Source organism: Notamacropus eugenii, chromosome 5, assembly GCF_028372415.1.
Source record: "Notamacropus eugenii isolate mMacEug1 chromosome 5, mMacEug1.pri_v2, whole genome shotgun sequence".
Taxonomy (NCBI): domain Eukaryota; kingdom Metazoa; phylum Chordata; class Mammalia; order Diprotodontia; family Macropodidae; genus Notamacropus; species Notamacropus eugenii.
Genome location: NC_092876.1, coordinates 427,359,642 through 427,382,432, shown reverse-complemented (window position 1 = coordinate 427,382,432; position 22,791 = coordinate 427,359,642). Strand labels below are relative to the sequence as shown.

The window sequence follows — 22,791 nt, the reverse complement described above, 5'->3', positions numbered from 1 at the left end:
CACCCAGCTTTGAAAATCCAGATGTTGATGCTTCTCTCTCTGGTAACTATGTATGTATGTAATGGTCAGACAGTTGGATCAATATGTTGATCTATGATATACGTATTGCTTATAGTCAAACAGCTGGAAGCCATATCTGTTGGCCTTTATTTCTCTGTATTTTCTCTGAAGTTCAGGGTGTTGACTTTTTCCCCTGAATTAAATGAATGAGATATGTGCTTTGATTAGACTGTTGACCCCTCAAAAGTTGCTTTCCATTTAAAAAAGTAGATCAAAGAACTTGTACAGGAGACCTTCCTATGTGTGTTGGGTTCCTTGCTGTTAATTTATATCTGCAATATAATGTCTGCAAACTAAAAGGAAAGTGTGGGGGCTGGGATAATTGTTCATTGTTTCCCAGTTGTGGTGGCTTTGGTTCTGTGGAGCTCCAGGAGTGCCCTGGAACTGTATTGTATGCAGAGCCAAGTCAGGAGCAGTCAGAGTTTGGAGTGAAGCCCTGGAGCATTACTGGAGAACTGACTGAATGTCTACCTTGGTGAGGGGGGAGCAATAGCAGAGAGTTGCCTGCACACCCAGGCAGGAGCTGGGAGCAGCTAGCTCCTGCTGGAGTTGGAGGAACCCTGGAGCTTGGAATTCAGACCCAGGGCAAGATTGGGACTGCACACCAAGGCACTGAGGGGGCTTTTTTGCAGCATTCTCCTGGAACAATTTGAGATCCAGGGGTGGAGTTGCCTGTGGTAAGGGAGGGAATGTGTATACCCTTAAGAACCCTACCCTGATGGCTTTGTTGCCTAGTCGTCTCTCAGGACTTGGAAACCTGTAGTGGCAGTGTGAGGAGAAGGACCCACTCCCAAGAAGGACTTTTTTTTGGACATTTTGTTTTGGATTGAGGAAGGAGCTGGTTGCTCATTCCCCAAAGACTGTTCCCCACCCCCCCCAAAGAATGATGTTATGTTATGTATCCTGTTTATTTTGTGGGAATTATGTTGTTTTTATTTAAGAATTGTTAATGCCTATTGCATATGTAATGGACTCAAAAGATCTTGAGGGCCAGTGTAACGATCATTTAAGGTTAATGCTGGGCCGGGGGAAGAGTTAAAGATCTTCCCCACACATTAATAAGCCTCAATACTTATTGTTAATTTCTACTGAGGCACAGGGTCAGAGGGTCCTGCCCTCTAGCTCTGAAAAGTGTATAAATACTCTGAAGTGAGGTTTTACTTTGGAGCTTACTCATTGGAAGTGTTTATTTGGTATGGTCAGAGAGCTGGATCTGTCTGTTGATCTGTGATGGATATATTGCTTATGGTCAGACAGTTGGAAGCCCTGTCTGTTGGTTTTTATTTCTCTGTATTTTCTCTGAAGTTCAGGGTGCTGACTTTTTCCCCTGAACTAAGTGAATGATATATGTTCTTTGATTAAAGTAGATAGTTGACCCCTCAAAAGTTACTTTCCTTTTAGAAAAGCAATTCTAAGAACCTGGACAGCAGGTCCTTCTATGTATGTTTGCTGTTACACCAGTGTGAATTCTCCATAAAATAGTCTTTTTGGCAAGTGTACATTTGGCATTTAAACAACATTGCCAGTCCACTGGAGATGCCCTCTCTGCAGTACAGCTTTAATGTTTGGCAGGTTAGCTTGAAAAAGGACCTCACTGTCTGGTACCTTATCCTGCCAAGTGCCAAGCTCAAATATCTCCTAAGACAACTCAAATGAAAGTGATTCAGTTTCCTGGTGTGGCGCTGGTATACTATCCAGGTTTCACAGGCATACAGCAATGAGGTCAGCACAATGGCTCTGTAAGAGGGCTAAATATGAGAGAAAACTAATAAAGACTCTATGAAGGGAGAAAAGGACTTCCAGTTAACAAGATCTAGGTTACCCTTTTTTGTGAGGCAAATTTAGCGTTAAGTGACTTGCCCACAGTAACACAGCTAGTAAGTATCTGAGGCAGCATTAGAACTTGGGTCTTCCTGACTTCAGGGCTGGTGCTCTAACCACTTTGCCATCTAGCTGACCCTTTAGTTACCTCTTTATTGGGATGTGGGGGAGGCAGCTCATACAGGCTCATGAAAAGTAATTGCTAAATTTTCAGCACAAGTTGGAAATTAGCAAACCCTAAAAATCAGGGCTTAAGTTATTGTTTTGTTGATTTCCATACTCAAAGTTATGGGGAAAGTGTCAATAAAGATTAAACTTAAAAGTATGTCACGTATATATGCATGTATGTATATATGTATTTCCCACAGTCAGTTATTAAACACTTAGTAGCACATTACAGCACTTACATAGCACTTTAAGGTTTACAAAGCATTTTACAAATATTATTTCAATTTATCCTCACAATAATTCTGGGAGATAAGTTTTATTATTATCATCCCTCTTTTATAGATGTGAAAACTGAGGCAGATAGAAGTTAAATGACTTGCCCAGGCTCAAATATCTCCTAAGATTTGTGGCAGGATTTGAACTCAGGTCTTCCTGATCCTGGGACCCAGCACTCTATCCACTATGTCACACTGCATATGTGCATATATGTTTTAAGTTTGAACCAGCCTTCTACAGGGACCTTACGTGTGCAAAGGTAGAGTGTTCTCCCAGGTCATATGAGGAGGAATTATTAGTGTAACTGTTCTTGCTATACCTACTTTACAAAAGCTAATTAATTCTGCTGGTAATCAACAAGAGGCACACAAAAACTCATGAAAGCCAGTAGCAGAATCTTAGGATTGCCCTTTTAAGTGGCAGAAGTCAGGAAGTGGAAGTCAGATGTCCTGAGGACCTGACCTGTGAATGCAATTGAGAGTCAGGCAAGTAACCCTCCTACAGTAGATTGTATTATGGGAGGTGGGTGATGGATTTGACCTCATGTTGTCTGATTCCAAGTGTGCTGCTAAATCCACCATACCAGGCTGCCTGGAACAAAACAATCCAGGACCTTTCAGTTTATAGAATGTGCAGAAAAGATTTTTGTAAACAATTGATCATTGAAGTCTTTATTAGCATACTTAAACCAATTTTACAAACTAAGTAAAATGAGATTGCTGTAATGTATATGCCCAATATATGCTCTCTTTTTCTGTTGATCAGTTCTTTTTAATCTGGTGATGCTGATCATCTTCCTTCCTCTTCCTCCTCCTCATTTAATGCTGGGAAACAAATGTGAGTGAGATGGTTTAATTTTAAATATTTTCAAATTCTTAAATTACTTAGCAAGACTTTAATGATTCTAAGCATTAAATAATATATATTGTTCTAAAAGAGAAAAGGAATATACATACATATATATTGTGTATATATGTGTGCATGCATGTGTATATGTATATGCACACACATATATATATATATACATCATTTATGTTCTTAATGTCATTTAGTGAGGGTAGCTTGAATTTCAATTAAATTCAAGAAATATTGCCCTACCAAGCACTAGGTGCTGGTGGCAGAAAGACAAAAATGAACAATTCCTACCCATTAAATCAAATTTGCCAAAAGGAAACATTCAAGGCAGATAAATACACAAAATAATCTATGTTTCTAAAATATGCATCCCTGGGGTAACAGCAATAATTGCAAGGGTACCTACCATATAAATTAGGCTGATTTTTTTCCCTAAGTGTCAAGGAAATTGTTCCTGAGAATTTCTAGTTGGTCCAGGGGACTAGAACATAAGCCATTGACATGGCTTTCCAATCACTTAGGGCATAGAAAGAGGCCAGTATATGGTCTGGGGAACCTAGGACACAAGCCATTGATATGGCCCTCCAATTACTTGGGGTAGGGCAGGATCAAGAAAGAGTGGAAGGTGGCATTTTTGCCTTAGTTCCTCCACAATCTTCTCCACTACAACCTATAAAGCAAGCCAACCCAAATTCTAATTGGGAAAGCTAAGAAAAAATCAGAGTGAGTCATTTTTCTCAACCAAGGCATCTTAGAAAGACAGAAATGCCTACAGACACTGGGGTAAGAACTGATTAGGAGCACAACCCAGGTCTGTCACCTGTTACCCAGTTCTAGGTCACAGGTCCAGGGCAGAAAGGATAAGCTGCAGTCTTGGTCACAAAGAAATGTGTAAGGAACGAGGAAAAACTTCAAAGAGCTTAACTCTGTGGTTCTGAGCCCAAGAGGGTGCATTGTTAATGTATTTTTGCTTAATTTGAAGATCTTTCCCATCCATTAATAGGTCCATGTGACCTGCTTAAATCTCATGGAAACCTAAGTCACATGTGGTGGGAGGAGCTTGCTGAATGGTGGAACAAGAAGTCTGGAGCAGAGCTAAGAGGAAGTTGGTCAGACTAGTCACAGTAGGGAAGGACAGAAAAAGCAGGCAGCTGACTGTGAGTGAGAGAAGGGCATTTTGCTTAGGGGATCTGGTTTGTGGAAAAGCCTGATAATGTATATAGACTTCTTGGTTACTATGATGGATTTCTTTGTTGCTATGATGGATCTGGTTTTCTGATGTTGGGATCTGACTTTCTGATGTTTAAATAAATGTTTTGGTTCTGTCTTCCATGTGCCAAATCTGTTCTATTTTGTAATTCAGAACTGTGCTGGCGTATTCACAGCCATCATAGGTACTGTAGGAGTGGGGAGAGAAGTCAGTTCTAACTTTTAGTCCTACACAGAAGTCTACAGAAGAATAGACCAGGGCAAGAAACCAAAACTAAGAGGGAACCTGTAGTTCAGTCACTATAAACCTGTAGAACCTCCCAGCAGGCTAACTGTAACTGAGTCCAGCAGCAGTTTATTGAAATTCAATTGCACATAAGCCAACAGATCCAAACTGGTTCAGAAACTTGAAGATCACAGCTCAAAAAGGCAGTGAACAGACTTCTTGCCAGATCACATCACTTTGGAAACTTCCAGCCTCCCAGATTGAGCTGTGAAGGCAGCAGAAGGACATAAAAGATGAACACTCAGGACATAAAAGACAAATTAGAGCATCAAGAAAATTTTATCTTTCAGATCTATGGATAGGGGCAGAATTCATAACCAAACAAGGGATAGAGAGGATCACAGAAGGTAAAACAGATAATTTGGATTATATGAAATCAAAAATTTATGTACAAATAAAACCAATGAAGCTAAATTTAGAAAAGAAGCAGGTAGAGAGAAGATTCTGAAAAGAAGGTGGAATAAGACAGGAAATACCAGGCTCTCTAAAATTCTCCCGCAAACACAGTAAAAATGTTGCCACAAAAAGAATTTTGAGTTACAGAAACTATTATTTACAGAGTAAAACATTTGTCCTCCTACAGCAACTGGGAAGGACCTTAAAACCCAACCTCCAGGGGCAGAAGTTTGACCTGACTGAAGTGCAAAATACTCCAGGCAGACTCTGCTGTATCAACAAACAACAAGACCAGAGGGCAGAGGGAAGGTCAAACAGCCTCCTCACAGGAACTTTCACTCCAGTGTCAGTATCAGGGTCAGACAGCCTAGTAGGGGAAAATTGGACAGGTCACTGGACAGCAGGCCCAGATACACTGAACAGATGCCATATACACTGAACAGAGACAGTCTGAGCTGTGGTTGTGTGCAAGGAATGAGCACATATTTGTTGAGTACAGTAGCAGAACTGCTAGAACCCTACTGGCAGTGGTCATTTGCAGAAGGGCAAAGTCCCTAGTTTTGTTTCCCATTCCAAGGTATAGGGATAAGATGAAATTTGCAGCTTGGAGAAGGACCACTGAGAACAATTTGTAGTGACTGTGTGGCTGGGGGTCCTAGCCATGGCTCAAGGGTAGATATGTGTGCCTATAAAGGTTGAACTCCTAGACAGATCTTAGAAAGCAACAATACATAAAACCTGAAGAGTGAAGCATCAACCCTCAAACCTTGGGACTAGAACCTGACTATAATAGGCTCCTAATAATAATTATTATAACAAGAACAAGTAAAGGAGAAGGAATCCAACCATAGATCACTACTATGGGGAAAGAGAAGATCTACATCTATACTCAGAAGATAATGAAGCTAAAAAAAATCCTACTTCAAAGAAAAATATCAAACAAGTCCAAAAAGAGTTCTTGAAAGAGTTTTAAAAAGACTTTTAAAATCACATAAGGAGACTGAGGAATAGTTGGGGGGGAAAGTAAGAAAATCAAGAAAATTGTGAAAAGAAAGTCAACAAATTGGAAACAGAGATTCAAAAATTTAAAGAAGAAAATAATCCCTTAAAAAACTAGAATTGTGTAAGGGCAAGCTAATGATGTTGTAAGACACCAAGAAATAATAAAATAAAATCAGAAGACTGAAATAATAGAAGATAACATGTCATTAGAAGAACAACTTATCTGAAGAGCAGATCAAGGAGAGACAATATAAGAATGGTTGGACTGCCTCTGAAAGCTATATTTTTTCTAAAAAAAAGAATTGAGACACAATATTACAAAAAATTTTAATGAAAATTGCCCTGAAGTACTAGAATGAGAGGGGGGAAATTGACAAAAAAAATCCATTGATCTCCACCTGAAAGAGATCCCAAGATGAAAACTTACAAGAACATTATAGCCAAGATTCAAAGCTCCAGAGTTAAGGAGAAAATACTACAAGCAACAAGAAAAAAAAAATTTAAGTATTGTGAAGCTGCAGTCAGGAAAACATAAGATCTAGCAGCTTCTATATTAAAAGATTGAAGAACTTAACAATATCTTATTTCAAAGAGCAAAGGAACTAGGTTTGTAACCAAGAATAATTTACCCAAGCTGAGTTTAATACTGAATGGAAAAAAAAAAATGAAACTTTAACTAATTGAAAGACTTTCAGCTATTCATGACAGAAAGAACAGGACTCAATGGAAAATTTGACATATAAGATCAAGGAGAAACATGAGGTAAATTTTAAAGACCAATTATAAGGGACCCAATAGATTGAACTTTTTCCTTCATATATGGGAAAATGTTATCTGTAGTTTTAAGACTATTTTCATTACTTGGGTAGTTTGCAAGGTCATGTATGGATAAAAGGCTTGGGACTGAGTTAACTATAATAGGATGATTTTAAAAAAGAAAACTGGATAGGGAGAGATAAAATGGAGTAATATGCAAACAAAACATGAATGGAAGAACTGCTGTAGTGGAAGCAGGTTGGAGTGGAGGGCTGGTAGTACTGAAATCTCATGTTGGAACTGGGCTAAAGATGGAATAAGATATAAATTTAGAAAGATATGACAGTCAAAATTGATAAAGAAATAGGAGGGCAAGGGGATAGGATGAGGGAGGGACTTTTAGAAGGGTATGTAGATGAAGAAACAGGAGGATGGGGAAAAGGATAAGGGAGAGACTCTTAGAAGAGTAGGAAGATTAAGGAATAGGAGGTCAAAGTAGTGGTTAGAAGTAAATAAGATATGTGAGGAGGGATAGAGTAAATAAGGTGAGGAGGAAATAATAATATAATAATATAATTAATTATATTAATATAATATAATGAGGAAAATGTGATGGAGGGAAATACACAACTAGTAATTATAATTTTGAATGTGAATGGAATCAACTTACCTATAAAATGGAAATGGATATAAGAATGGATTAAAAAGTCAAAATCTGACAATACATTCTTTTTTTTTTTTTTTTTTTTTACTTTCCTATTGAGTATATTTTCACTATAGTCATGCTGTGTAGTCAGACTAAGATAAATGAAAGAATCCGTATAACAAATCAGAACATGATACACAAACAGATACACATACACAAACATGATCTGCTACATTATGTGAGTGACTTCCATATTTCTCTCTCTGAGTGTGGAAGGCATTTTGCCTTGAGGTCCACCATTGGGATTTTTTTTTTTCAGAAGTTCTTGTGTTACTACAAAAATCTAAGTCTACCAGAAAAAACTCTCACACACTGTGGTTGTTGCTGTGCATAAAGTTCTCCTGGTTCTGCTCCTTTCACTCAGCATCAGGTCATATAAGTCCTTCCAGGCCTCTCTGAAGTCTTCTTGTTCATCATTTCTTATGGCACAATAGTACTCCATTACATTCATATACCATAATTTATTCAGCCATTCCCCAATTGATGGACATCTCCCTGACTTCCAGTTTTTGGCAACTACATAGAGTGCTGCTATAAATATTTTTGTACATGTGGGACCCTTTCCCATTTTTATGATCTCTTGGGGATATAGTCCTAGTAGCGATATTGCTGGGTCAAAGGGTATGCACATTTTTGTAGCCCTTTGGGCATAGTTCCAAATTGCTCTCCAGAATGGTTGGATGCGCTCACAGCTCCACCAACAATGAATTAGTGTTCCAACTCTCCCACATCCTCTCCAGCATTTATCATTTTCTTGTTCTGTCATGTTTGCCAATCTTATAGGTGTGATGTGGTACCTCAGAGTTGTTTTGATTTGCATCTCTCTAACCAATAGTGATTTAGAGCATTTTTTCATATGATTATAGATAGCTTTAATTTCTTCCTCTGAAAATTGCCTGTTCATATCCTTTGACCATTTATCAATTGGGGAATGACTTGTATGATTATACATTTGGGTCAGTTCTCTATATATTCTAGAACTGACAATACATTCTTTACAAAAAAACACATTTTAAGATGAGAGATACACATGGAGTAGAATTTATTATACTTCAGCTGATGTAAAAAAATATCAGGGATAGCAATCATAATCTCAGACAAAGGTAAAGTTAAAATAGATGTAATTAAAAGAATAATAGGGAAACTGTACTCTGTGTCACCAGAATTATTCAATATAATTTTAGAAATGCTATCAAAAGAAATTGAAGGAATCAGACTGGGAAATGAGGTAATAACATATCTCTTTTTGAAGACCATATGATGATATATTTGGAAAATCCTAAAGATTCAACTGAAAGATCAGTTGAAACAATTAGTAATTTTAGCACAGTAGTAGGATTTAAAATAAACCCACATAAATTATCAGTATTTTTATATATCACTAACAGCAACCTGAAGAAGAGATAGTAAGAGATATCCTATTTAAAATAATTGTAGACAATATAAAATACCTGGGAGTATACCTGCCCAAACAGACCCATGAACTATATGAAATATGAACATAATTATAAAGCACTCTTTATACAGTTAAAGTTAAATTTTAATAAAATTTGAAGAAACATTGCTCATGAGTAGGCAAAGCCAATATAACAAAAATGACAATTTTACCTAATTTATTTATTTGATCCTATCTCAACTAAATTACCAAAAAAAGAATTTTACTGAGTTAGAAAAAAATAATAAAATTCACTTGAAAGAATAAAAGATTGAGAATTCAAAGAAATTGATGAAAAAAATGTAAAGGAAGGAGATTTTTTCCAATACCAGATCTTAAATTATATAATAAGGCAGTACTTATTAAAACTGTCTGGTACTGGCTAAGAAACAGAAAGATAAACAAGTGGAACAGAATAGACATGTAATACACAGTAGAAAATTATTATAATAACCTTTTGTTTGACAAATGTGAAGACTTAAATTTGGGAATAAGAAATGATTATTTGGTAAAAATTGTTGGGAAAGCTGGAAAGCAGACTGGCAGAATTTGGGTATAGGCCAATATCTTAAATCATGTACCAAGATAAGTTTAATGATCTAGATATAAAGGGAGATAACACAAGAAAATGAAAAGAACATGGACCATATTCCTATCAGATTTAGGGATAGAAGAACAATTTGTGAATAAATATGAGATAGAGCATTGTGAGGTGTAAAATGGATAATTTCAATTGCATTAAATAAAAAAGATTTTGTACAATTAAACCAATGCAGCCAAGATTAGAAGGAAAACTGGGGAAAGTTTGTAGACAGTCTTTCAGATAAAGGCAGTAGAGAGCAAAAGAAAAGTTAGAAGAAAGCACAGAAAAGTAGGGTAACTTTGAAAATAATGTGTAGTATTCATTACATAGTTCTTAAAAAAGTTAACAGTCTGAAATAGACATTCATGGTTTTATATTTAATTTTCTATTTATGTTGTGCTACGTATATGGAAATGTACTTTTTTTAAAAAATCTTTTTGTATTTAAGTTCAAAATGAATAAAATCATTTTAAAAGAGAAAAGAAAAAAAGGACAAGAAGCAGATAACTGGAGGAGGTAAGAATCAGCAAGAAGTTTCTCTGATATCTAATTTTGATGACATGCAGAAAATTAATTCAGATTTATAAGAATAAAGGATATAAGAATAAAGGATATAAGATCCATTATATCATTAATAAATTGCCAAAGGATGTGAATACGTAGTGTCAGAAGAAAAGAAATTCAAGCTACCCAAAGTCATACGAAATAATGTTCTAAATCACTAATGATTAGAGAAATGAAAAACTAAAACAATTCTGAGGTACCCCTTCACACCCATTATCAAAGTGTCAGAGTTGACAAGAAGGGAAAATGACAAATACTTGAAGGGCTGTGGAGATACTGGTACATTAATACATTGCTGATGGAGCTGTGAATTGGTTCTATCATTCTGAAAAGTAATTTGGAACTATGCCCAAAAAATTATTGAACCCAGAAATATCACTACTAAATCTATACCCCGAAAGAGAGAGAGGGAAAGAGGGAGGGAGGGAGGGAGAACTGAGAGAAAGGACAATATGTTCAAGAAATGTTGAAGTTCTTTTTGTGATATCAAAGAATTGGAAACTGAGGGGGTACCCATCAACTGGAAAATAGCTGACCAAGTTTTAGTATATCAATGTGATTGAATACCATTGTGCTACAAAAAATAATAAAGGAGATAGTCTCAGAGAAACCTGGAAAGACTTCTATGAACTGAAATAGAGTGAAGTGAACAGAACCAGGAGAATGACATACAATAACAAGAGTATTGTAAAGGTAAATAATTTTGAAAGACTTAAGAACTCTGATTACCCCAAAGGCCAAATATGATTCCAGGGGACTAATGATGAGACATATTGCCTACCACCTGATAGTGAGATGACATACACAAAGTAGAGATTGCAACTTTTTTTAAAAATAAACAATGCAGACTTCCAGGGGCCAAGATGGTGGAGTGAGGCAGAAACTCCCCAAAGCCCTCTCTAAACAACCTTGAAAAATGCCTCAGAATCAGTTTAGGAGTAGCAACTTACCAGCCCAGGACAACTTGGAGAGTCATCAGGAAAGGCCTATCTCACTGGGATAGAGGGGGAGTGCAGTTGGTGAGAAACAACAGTAGGCGACACCCCAGGTGCTTGCAGCTAGTCAGTGAGGCAACACGCCAATGAGGCCTTGACTCCCCTTATTCCACCCCCATCCCCAAGCCAGCACTCCATGCAGATTGGCAACACAATGAGGCTCCACCCCCAGTGCAGGCTACCAGCAAGACCCCACCTCCATTGCTGGCCAGAAGCAAAACCCCACCTCCTGGAGCAAGCCAGCAGCAAAGCTCTGACCCTGGAGCAGGCTAGCAGCTAAACCCAACTCCTAGGTCTGGCCAACAACAAGGCTCTATCCCTACAGCAAGCCAGCAGGAAGGCCTCCCCTCCAGTGCAAACCACCAGAAAGTCTGTGAGCCCTGGCACAAAAAGCTCGGGACAATGCAAGAGCAGAGCCCAACTCATACATGAAAGTACAAAGTCACAAAATAGGTAGGAAAATGAGAAAAAAAAACAGCAAATTGACCATGCAAAGTTACTATGGTGACAGGGAGGATCAAGACACAAATTTGTAAGAGGACAATAGTGGCTACATGTGAAACCTCAAAGGAAAATGTAAATTAGTCTCAGGCCCAAAAAGAACTACAGGAAGAACTCAAAAAAGAATTTTTAAAAGCAGATAAGAAAAGTAGAAGAAAAATCAGGAAAAGAAGTGAGAGTAATGCAAGAGAATCATGGGAAAAAAGAATCAACAGGTTGGTAAAAGAGCCCAAAAAATAAAAAAAGATGGATTAAAATTCACTAAAGAAAGCATCTCCTTAAAAATACAATTGACCAAATAAAAAATTAAATACAAAAGCTCACTAAAAAAATAATTCCTTGAAAATTAGAACTGGGCAACTGGAAGCTAATGACTCCATGAGACATTAAGAAATGATAAAACAAAATCAAAAGAATGAAAAAATAGAAGAAAATGTGAAATTTCTCATTGAAAAAACAACTGACCTGGAAAATAGATTCTTGAGAGATCATTTAAGAATTATACAATTCCCTGAAAGCCATGATTTTTTTAAAATAAGGGCTTAGACATCATATTTCAAGAAATATCTTATCAAGGAAAACTAATATCCCAGAACCAGAGAGCTCATATCCCAATATCCCAGAACCAGAGAGCAAAGTAGTAACTAAAGAATCTATCTATCTGAAAGACATCTCAACATGAAAATTCCCAGGAATATCACAGACAAATTCCAGAGCTCTCAGAACAAGGAGAAAATACTGCAGACAGTCAGAAAGAAACAATTCAAATATCATGGAGCCAGAGTCAGGACTACACAGCATTTAGCAACTTCTAAAGAACCAGAGGGCTTGAAATATGCCATTCTGGAAGGCAAAGGAAATAGGATTCCAATCAAGAATCACCTACCCAGCAAAACTGAGTATAATTGCTCAGGAGGGGAAAAGATATTTAATGAAATAGAAGACTTTCAAGTACTCTTAATTAAAAGACCAGAGCTGAATAAAAAATTTGATCTTCAAACATAAGATTCAAGAGAAATATACAAAAAGAAACAAGAAACAAGAAAAGAAAACATAAGCAATTCAATAAGGCTAAACTGTTTATATTCCTATATGGCAAGATGTTTGTAACTCTTAAGAAGTTTATCACTAAAAGGGCAATCAGAAGGAGCATACATAGACAGAGGGTGTGCATGTGAATTAATATGATGGGACAATATTTTTAAAAATTAAGGGGTGAGAAAGAAGATTGCACTGGGAGAAGAAGGAGGAAATAAAATGGGGTAAAATATCACAAATAAGAGAGGCATGAAAGAGTTATTACAGTGGAGGGGAAAATACAAGCAATGTTTGAACCTTACTCTTACCAATATTGGCTCAAGAAGTAATAATACGCATAGTCAGGTGTACATAGGAATCTATCTTACCCTATATGAAAGTAAAGAGAGGCAGGGATAAGAGAAAGGGGAGGAAGAAAGGTACTGATAGAAGGTAGGGCTGATTGGGGGAGGTAGTGGTCAAAAGTGATGAGTTATAGGAGGAAATAAGTAATAAAACCATTCTAGTGGGGGACCTCAACTGTCCCCTCTCAGAACTAGATAAATCTAACCAACAAGCAATAGAAACAATAATTTCATTAAAGAGAATGGCAACAATGAGACAACACATCAAAATTTATGAGATATAGCCAAAGGAGAAATTAATAAAATTGGAAATAAAAAATCATTGATCTGATAATTAAAACTAGATTCTGGTTTATTGGGGAAAAACAATAAAATAGATAAATCACTGGATAATTTGATTTTTAAAAGAACAAAACCAAATTACCAATATCAGAAATGAAAGGGGTGAATTTACCACCAATGAAGAAGAAATTAAAACAATTATCAGGAGCAATTATATGCCAATAAATCTGCAAATCTAAGCAAAATGGACAAATATTTCCAAAAAATAGAAACTGCCCAGATTAACAAATGAGGTAATAGGATACTTAAATAACACCATCTTAGAAAAAGAAAGTGGACAAGTCATCAAAGAACTCTCTAAGGAAAAAAAAATCCCCAGGGGCGGATGGATTCACAAGTGACTTCTACAAAGCATTTAAAGAACAGTTAATTCCAATACTACATAAACTATTTGGAAAAAGAGGCAAAGAAGAAGTGCTACCAAATTCCTATCATGACACCAATATAGTACTAATACCAAAACCAGGAAGAGCAAAGACAGAGAAAGAAAACTATAGACCGATTTCTCTAATAGATATTGAAGCATAAATTTTAAATACTAGGAAGGAGATTGCAGCACTATATCACAAGGTTCACACACTATAGCCAGGTGGAATTTATACCAGGAATTCAAGGCTGGTTCCTATGAGGAAAACTGTCCGAGTAATTGACCATATCAATAACAAAACCAACAGAAATCATATGATAATCTCAATTGACGTAGAAAAAGCTTTTTGCAAAGTATAGCACTTATTCCTATTAAAAACACTGGAGGAAACAGGAATGAATGGAACTTGCCTTAAAATGATAAGTAATATATTTCTAAAACCATCAACAAGTATTATCTGTAATGAAGATAAGCTAGAAACCATCCCAAGAAAATCAAGGGTATAGCAAGGATACCCATTATCACCACTACTATTCAATACTGTACTAAAAATGTTAGCAAAACTTGTGAGGAAGAACTGGAGAAAAGAACCTCATGAGATGCCTGAGGTTATGCTAACTCAAGTGGCTATGATTCCTGAGCTCAAAAGGAAAGAGAAGATCATAATATGAACTATGAATTGGGAAGTATCTTCACTGTTGCTTAAGTATGAGCTAAGAAAAGAAAGCATGACACCTTTTCTTCCCTTCTCTCCCACCCACCTCCCCACCCCTAGAAGCAAAATATATTGCACATTAACAGTTAACATTAAAATCCCTACTTTTCTTTTACATTTGACAGTCTTAGAAAGACAGAAAGGGACTTGCAATTCTAAGACTTAAAATCTGATAAAACTTTTGGCCAAGAGAAAGCCAAATTGTTGTATTTTACTTAATGTTTAGTTATATAGATTAGAGCAGGGGAATTCGCCTTTCTCAGATGGGAAATTTGATTTGGTTGAAATGAAGCTGATAAATAGAGCCAGTATCCCGAGCTAAGTGGAGAGACTGGTGTTAAAAGTAAAGAAGGTAGGGCAACAGAAGCAGCCCCCTGTGGGAAATAAAAATCCTCACCCATGGAGCAGCTAGGTGACACACTGGATAGAGCACCATCCCTGGAGTCAGGAAGACCTGAGTTCAAATTTGGCCTCAGACATTTGACAATTACTAGCTGTGTGACCCTGGGCAAGTCACATGTGGCCTCAAAGTCATAGGTTCTCTACCCCTGGTCTATAGGAATTACCTCCTCCCCCAATCTATGTTATAATTTATTTCAACTCTACCTTCCTCTCTGCTTTCACCTCTTGTTTCTTCAATTTCTTCTGCCTGTTTCATTAGTGCTTCAAGGTCTTCTATTTCTGAATAACCAGGAAGAGGTTGAATATCCTCAATCACATCATCAACTGAAATAAAATGACAGAAAATATGAGATATAAAACCCAATCATGCTGCTCTTTATAGCAGGCTAGAGGATTTTAATGGATTCTTGAGATGTTTGAAAACTGTTTCCCTAACTTGAATAATCCAGGAACACTACATACTTTCCGAGGAAGCTTGTGGCTCTTCTGGCTCTTGTGGCACATCAAGCTGGGGTGGTTCTTCATCAGGAGTTGGTGTCCAGAGTTCTAATGGGGTAATTTTATGAGCTTTCCATTTTGGAATAGCAGTTGAAGCTTCTTCTTCCTCTTCCTCTTCCACTCTTTCCTATTTTAAATGGAAATATGTTTTATCTGCAAAGTATAAGGTTTGGGGAAAAAAGATAATAGTTCTCTTTCCTCCCTACAGCCCACCAAAGTAATGCCAACAAGTTGTTATTGAAAAAAAGGAAAATAAAAATAAATATCATCTTAGAAAAGAAACAAAAATGGCAAAATTTTAGGTAGTTGATCTCATAGAATTTTATGACATTACTAAGGAATGAGGCCACAGAGTTTAGATAATTGTAAGTAAAAGGGTCAAGGAAAGGGAAGGAAGATCACAAGGGAAATTTTTAAAATTATTATTTTTTATAAATGCTGATATTTTTAATTCTAGAAAATTCTACTTAGCCATGGCAGAAAAATATTTGTGAAAGTAAAGTTGTGTTGTTTTTCATTATTTTTATTATTTTTAGTTTCTTTTCTTTCACAATTCTTTAAGGTTATACCTCACGCTCATCAGATTGGCAAAGGCAAAAATGGAAAATAGAAATTGTTGGAAGGGATGTGCTAATGGAGCTATGAAATAGTGCATTCATTCTAAAAGCAATCTGGAATATTGTGCATCCCCTTTGAATGAGGTGTCTTTGCCAGCTTCATACTTCCCAAAAGATCAAAGATGAATTGATGATTAATATTCCTATTAAAAATTTCTATTATATGTGGAACAATATGTGGATAATTTATGTGGAATATATGTGGAATTATGTAGAATATAATATATGTGGAACAATTATGTGGATAATAACATATCAAAGATATACACAAAAATATACATAGCAGCACTTTTTTTATAATGAGGAACTGAAAAATAAGGGGATAGCAGTTAATTGAAGAACTATTAAATAAATTATGTTAGGCATATGTAGAGGAATGTTATAGTAAGAAATGAAAAAAGTGATGGAATTCAGGGAAACAGAAAAACTAGTACTAACTGATTCAGAAAAAAATGAGTAGAACTAGGAGAACATAACCACATACTATATAACTAGAATAGTATAAAGAAAAACAACTTTGAAAGATTTAAGATTTAAGAACCATGATCAATGCAATGACTAACTACAACTCCAGAGGACAAAACATGTTAACCACCCTCTAACAAAAAAGGTAATGGACATGATATGTTAAGTGAGAGAATATGATTTTTTAACATGATTAATGTAAGGATTTGTATTATTTGATGGGGATTATTTGGCACAAGAAAGCTTTTTTTCTTTTTTTAAAATTTGGAAAATGGCGTTGCCTATTCATATCCTTTGACCATTTTTCAATTCTAGAATAATAACAATAAATCTTTAGCATTAATATAATATTTTAAAGTTTCCAAAGCACATTATAAATATTAATCTTTTCCTCCCAATAATCACAGGAGGTGTTATTATTATCTGTACTTTGCAGATGAAGAAACTGTGGCAGACACAGGTTAAATGACTTGCCCAGGGTCACAAAGCTAACATGTGTCTGGGGTTGGATTCTAACTTAGGTTTTCCTGACTCCTGAATGATTTTATGAGTTTGAATAAATCCATTCTTTATGTTTCTTGGAAATGAGAACTTGATCAGAGAAACTTGCTGCAAAGATTGTTTCCCAGTTAACTGTTTTCCTTGTTCTTTTAGTTGCATTGATTTTGTTTGGGAAAAGCATGTTATTTTTAATTAATATTATCCATTTTAACATCCTGTGATTTTCTCCATACCTTTTATTTGTCATGAGATCTTCAAGTCATAGAGAGGAAAAGTCATTTTTTTCCTTTGTTCATCTAATTTTTTTATGATGTCTAGATTACATATGTGCTTATCATTTAACTTGGCATACAGAAGTATGTAGTAGCTGACCTAATTTCTGTCACACCAGTTTTCCCAGTAGTTTTTGTCAAATTAATACCTACTACAGTACTGAGGTGTTGGGATTATCAAACATTACAATACTATGTTAGTTTGCTTCTACACATTTTATGTCTTATCTGTTCCCCATATTAATCTCACTATTTTTTAAACAGGGATCAAATCATTTTGATGATTAACACTTTGTAGTATTATTTGAGACCTGGTATGGCTAAGTTCCCTTTCTACAATTTTTTTTCATTATTTTCCTTGAGATAATTTTATCTTTTGTTTCTACAAATGAATTCTGTTATCATTTTTCATAATTTCAAAATAATCCTTGGGTAGTTTGCTCTATTTGGCACTGGATAAGCAAATTAATTTAAGTAATATTGTCATGATTATTATATTTACTTTGTCTACCCATAAGCAATTAATAATTCTTCAGTTATTTAAGTCTGTCTTTATTTGTGTAAAGAGTATACTGTAGTTGTATTTACATAGTTCCTATGTGTTAGTTGGTAAGTATTTTATACATTCTGTAATTATTTTAAATGGAATTGCTCTTTGTATTTCTTCCTGCTGGGTTTTGTGGACAAGATACAGAAATGCTAATGATTTAAAGGATTTGTTTTGTATGCTGAAATTGTTTTAATCAATCTTGGTTGACTCCCTAGGGTTCTCTAAGTAAACTATCATCTGAAAAAAGCAATAACTGTTTTCTCTTTTATTGCTTAACCAATTAGTCGTGCCTGACTCTTCGTGACCCCATTTGAGGTTTTCTTGGCAAAGATACTAGAGCAATTTGTCATTTCCTTCTCCAGCTTATTTTACAGATGAGAAAACAGGCAAACAGGATTAAGTGACTTGCCCAGGATCACACAGCTAGTAAATGTCTGAGGCCAGATTTGAATTCAGGTTTTCCTGACTCCAGGACTGACACTGTATACACTGAGCCATATTGCTGCTTATTTTCTCTTTGCCTATATGTATTCCTTCAATTTCTCTTATATCTTACTGCTATATCCAATATTCCTAGTTACATATATCAGCAGTAGTGATATGATAGAATATATAAAAGCAATATGAGGTAAATCCAGGCTCTTCCTCCTTTGCTGTATTGGTAGATATTCACTTTCCCTAAAAGATGACAAAATTGCTGCAGGGTTCCGATTGGTCGGGATTTCCTGATAAAGTTTCCTACTCATCTAAGAGCATAAAAAGGCTAATCAGACCTTAGCCTTCTTATACTTGGTGGGTGCCCAAGATCATGGAAGTCACTATGTCTTACTCTCCCAGACACATTTCCATAAGGAGGTAAGAGAGACCAAGTGTACCAAATTGCTCCTGTATTTTTGTCTTACATCCTTAATGTGTTATGACAAAGCAAATTTCCATTTCAATTACTGTTCAATGATCTATAAGTGGCTCATTTTATCAAAAAAATCTAACCAGAACTATGAGAAATTACTGGTTTTAGATCTGCCTCTAAAAATGTGTCAATAATAGACATCCTTCATCTTACTGAAAGGACTTTCCAGTTTATCTCCACTGTAAGTACTACCTTCCCTTGTTGTATTGACTGGATAATCAATTTAGTGGCATTAGTTAAATGAAAATATCAAAAGACTGCAAAAATTATCAATATGGTCCCAAGACATGGTAGATATGAATTATAGTAAATATAGTATGCACACAACATACCAGGAAAATTTAATTTTGAAAAAAATTGTAATATTAGCTAGCTAATTTTAATTATCAGCTGCATCAGTCTGGCTAATGTTTACTAATATGAAAAACAAAAGAATGTTTTGATATATCATCACTCAAATTCTTGAAATGATTAGTAGTAATTTACAGAGTAATGATGTTATAAAACTCATTTGAGTTTTCAAAGACTTAATTCCCAAACTTTTCCTGATAACTATTAACTGTTTAATTTTAACATGCAAGACAGATTAGATCTTAACAATAATCAACAGATATGATACATTTTAATTTTCTAACATCATCCATATTTCAATTTTCTATTTCTGAACACAAATAAAACTAAGAAGTAGACTATTTCCCAAAGCTGTCTTAAGTTTTTTAATCATATCACTTCTAACTTTATAGCAGCAATATAACTAGACATTCTGTGTTACAAATGTACTGATTAATTACATTCTATTATACAACTTACCATATCTGCAAGTTTATATTCACCGTGCTGTTCACATCCAATATCAAAAATATACTTTCCAACTCCCAATGGCTATGCAAAAAAAGAAATAAAATGTTTCCTCCAATTATGATGGTTCAAATTGTAATACAAATAGAGTATGGTTTACAACATTTTTCCCCCTGACCTGTAATTTCTTCAGTGTAGAAACTTCCTCCATCAATGTAGATCAGCATTTTGTCTGTAACTTATAGTCTTAGAAAGTTGCCAGAGGCAGCAACGGATTAAGTGACTTATCCATGTTCATGCCATCAGTTTGTGTAAAAGGCAGACCTTGAGCCCTGGACATCCTAATTACAAGGTTGACCCTTTCTATCCATTATATCACAGTGCCTCTCCTAAAGCATACCATAGCATAAGTTTAACAATCTGGGACAACTGGGGGAGGGACAATCTTAGCTATTGGATACTTTTATGAATTAATGATTGTTGCAAAGTAGAGCTCCTTATAAAGTGAGTAGATAAAACTAATTTACATTCATTTTAAGAGGATTTCAACAGACAGCTTTATCAAGTAAGTGGGATGTTTCCTAAGTAATCTTGATACCATTGATTTTCTTAGGAAATTCTTTCTGTAACTAACTGACTGTAAAGTTCAGTTTTATCCCCTGATCAAATGACCATGATTTCCAGACTAAGAGGTTCAGAATTAATAAGGTTTTCTGCATTTTACATTGAAATTCAAAATCTAAAAGAAAAAGGGAAAAAATGCACAAAATACTAAATGCCAAGTGTATTTTAAGACACTTGAAAAACAATATTACAACAAATGATACAATATAAGTATTCTTTATTAAACATTATGCAGATAATAATAGCACCTGCCTCCCAAGGTCTTTGTGAGAATATAATGAAATATTTATTATTTTGCAATGCAAACCTTAAAGTGTTATATAAATGCTGGCTTTCCTCATCATCATTATATTATAACCACTCAATAGACATAATTTTTCTACACTTATTTTTTAAGTCAGGAAAGGATTTAGACATATATTATCTGTAAAGAATTTTATCTGAATTTTTATGAGATCCAGATAGGACAGATCACCCCCAAGAGCATCTAAACATGAAACTAGATGGAGAAAAATAAACAAAAAGGTATAAAAGATTTGTTAATACGTCCATCAACGTTTTCTTTATCAATAACAATGGAGACATAAGCAACTTTTAAACTATAACATCACAGCTGAATACAATCAAATGAAATAATTTGTATAAAGTAAAGCACCATATAAAATTTGCTATTATAAATATTATATGAAATAGTATCAATGACACTAAAGAAAACAAAAATGAGACTATTAACTAGATTGGACCAAGTACACAGTGGAGGTCTGTGCTTGAGGTGACTTAATACTAAGGAAGTTGAGGAGGAAAAGAGAGGAAAATAGTAAACTGGGGTGAAGAAGATCACGGATGATTTTGAAATTTATGAAAAGGTGATCAAAAAGAAATCAATTATTGATTAATACCTGCTTTCTCACCTCTAAAAAGTATTGATGAGAATGATCTACTCATGTAAGTGTGTATGTACATATGTTTGTATTATATACACAGACACAGGCGTACATATATATCATGATAGATAAACAATATAAGAAGAAAACAGACAGCTTTTCACAATGAAATTCTATAGCTAAACTCTAAAAATATTTTTAGAATTGTACAAATCACTGAAAGGTACATAAAGCACAAGATCAAGTTGTATTCATTGCCTTTTGACTGTTAAAAAGTGTTTGATTCCACGTGTGATTGGAACAAAATGCTCACTTAAAGACTCTCCAACAGGATGCTTCCCAAGTAAATGTCAGGATCGTAGATTTAATGACAAAAGTAACTTTGTTTAATGACATTCTGATTAGTATCATGTGGGGCACAAAACAGGAAGAAGGTTCTCGTGATGGAAGACAGCTTACGTGAAATCCACATAAAAGAGGATTTAAATAGTGAGGCACTGTAGATAATCTGTTTAGGGATAACTTTGATTTGATTAAATTGAGACCCAGAAAAATGCAAATCTTCCTAACTGGAAATTCACAACTACACCACCTACACAGAAGAAATGTACTGGATGTCAAATGTCCAGACTATGCTACATTGGTGGATGGATCTACCCATTAAATTGATCTATTTATACATCATATATGTCTTAGAATGTAGCTAGGACCAAAACTTAATAGAAGGAAAGAAGCAATCTCATTTCCATGACTCCAAATTTCTCTATAAACAAACTCCAATCTTTTTGACACCAGTATTCTAGATGCCATTTCATGGAATAATGCAGTCTCTGACTAATCAAAATTATGTCTGAAGTACGATGGAAGGATGTTTTAATTTCTCATGGTTGAACTGGGCCAATATAATAAAAATGATCCTACCAAAATTGATGTACCTATTTTCCCTTTGCATTTTGGAATATCATATCATTTTCTTTAATAACAAAGAAAAATCCTGGACTCTCCCAGTTGATTTCCATGACAGTTGAAGGTCTTCCTCTTGACTTCCCAAAAACTGTATTGAATAACACTGAAATTCTAGCATTTAACTAATACAATCTTGAAAGTCCTCTATTTCATTGAAAGACCAATTTTTCCCCTGAAGTATTATACTCAGTTTTGCTGGGTAAGTGACTCTTAGTTTTAGTCCTAGTTCCTTTGACTTCTGGAATATCCTATTCCACGCCCTTCAATCCCTTAATGTAGAAGCTGCTAGATCTTGTGTTATCCTGATTGTATTTCCACAATACTTGAATTGTTTCTTTCTAGCTGCTTGCAGTATTTTCTCCTTGACCTGGGAACTCTGGAATTTGGCCACAATGTTCCTAGGAGTTTCTCTTTTTGGATCTCTTTCAGGCGGTGATTGGTGGATTCCTTGAATACTTATTTTGCCCTCTGGTTCTAGAATCTCAGGGCAGTTTTCCTTGATAATTTCATGAAAGATGATGTCTAGGCTCTTTTTTTGATCCTGGCTTTCAGGTAGGCCCATAATTTTTAAATTGTCTCTCCTGGATCTATTCTCCAGGTCAGTTGTTTTTCCAATGAGATATTTCACATTATCTTCCATTTTTTCATTCTTTTGGTTTTGTTTTGTGATTTCTTGGTTTCTCATAAAGTCATTAGCCTCCATCTGTTCCATTTTAATTTTGAAAGAATTATTTTCCTCAGTGAGCTTTTGAATCTCCTTTTCCATTTGGCTAATTCTGCTTTTGAAAGCATTCTTCTCCTCATTGGCTTCTTGAACCTCTTTTGCCAGTTGAGTTAGCCTATTTTTCAAGGTGTTATCTTCTTCGGCATTTTTTTTGGGTCTCC

At 35.3% G+C, this 22,791-nt stretch overlaps 1 protein-coding gene across 1 annotated transcript in view; it reads right to left on the bottom strand.

Annotated features, from left to right (window-relative positions):
* Positions 1-2,980: 2,980 nt before the first annotated feature.
* RSPH1 (radial spoke head component 1) overlaps positions 2,981-22,791 on the bottom strand; it is a 47,203-nt gene continuing 27,392 nt past the window's right edge. The window contains exons 6-9 of the mRNA XM_072615096.1: positions 19,445-19,516; positions 15,284-15,446; positions 15,026-15,145; positions 2,981-3,149 (exon numbers count right to left, since the gene is read on the bottom strand). Coding sequence (XP_072471197.1) covers positions 3,115-3,149; positions 15,026-15,145; positions 15,284-15,446; positions 19,445-19,516 — 390 coding nt within the window. The 3' untranslated portion in view covers positions 2,981-3,114. The remainder of the gene's footprint in view (positions 3,150-15,025; positions 15,146-15,283; positions 15,447-19,444; positions 19,517-22,791) is intronic.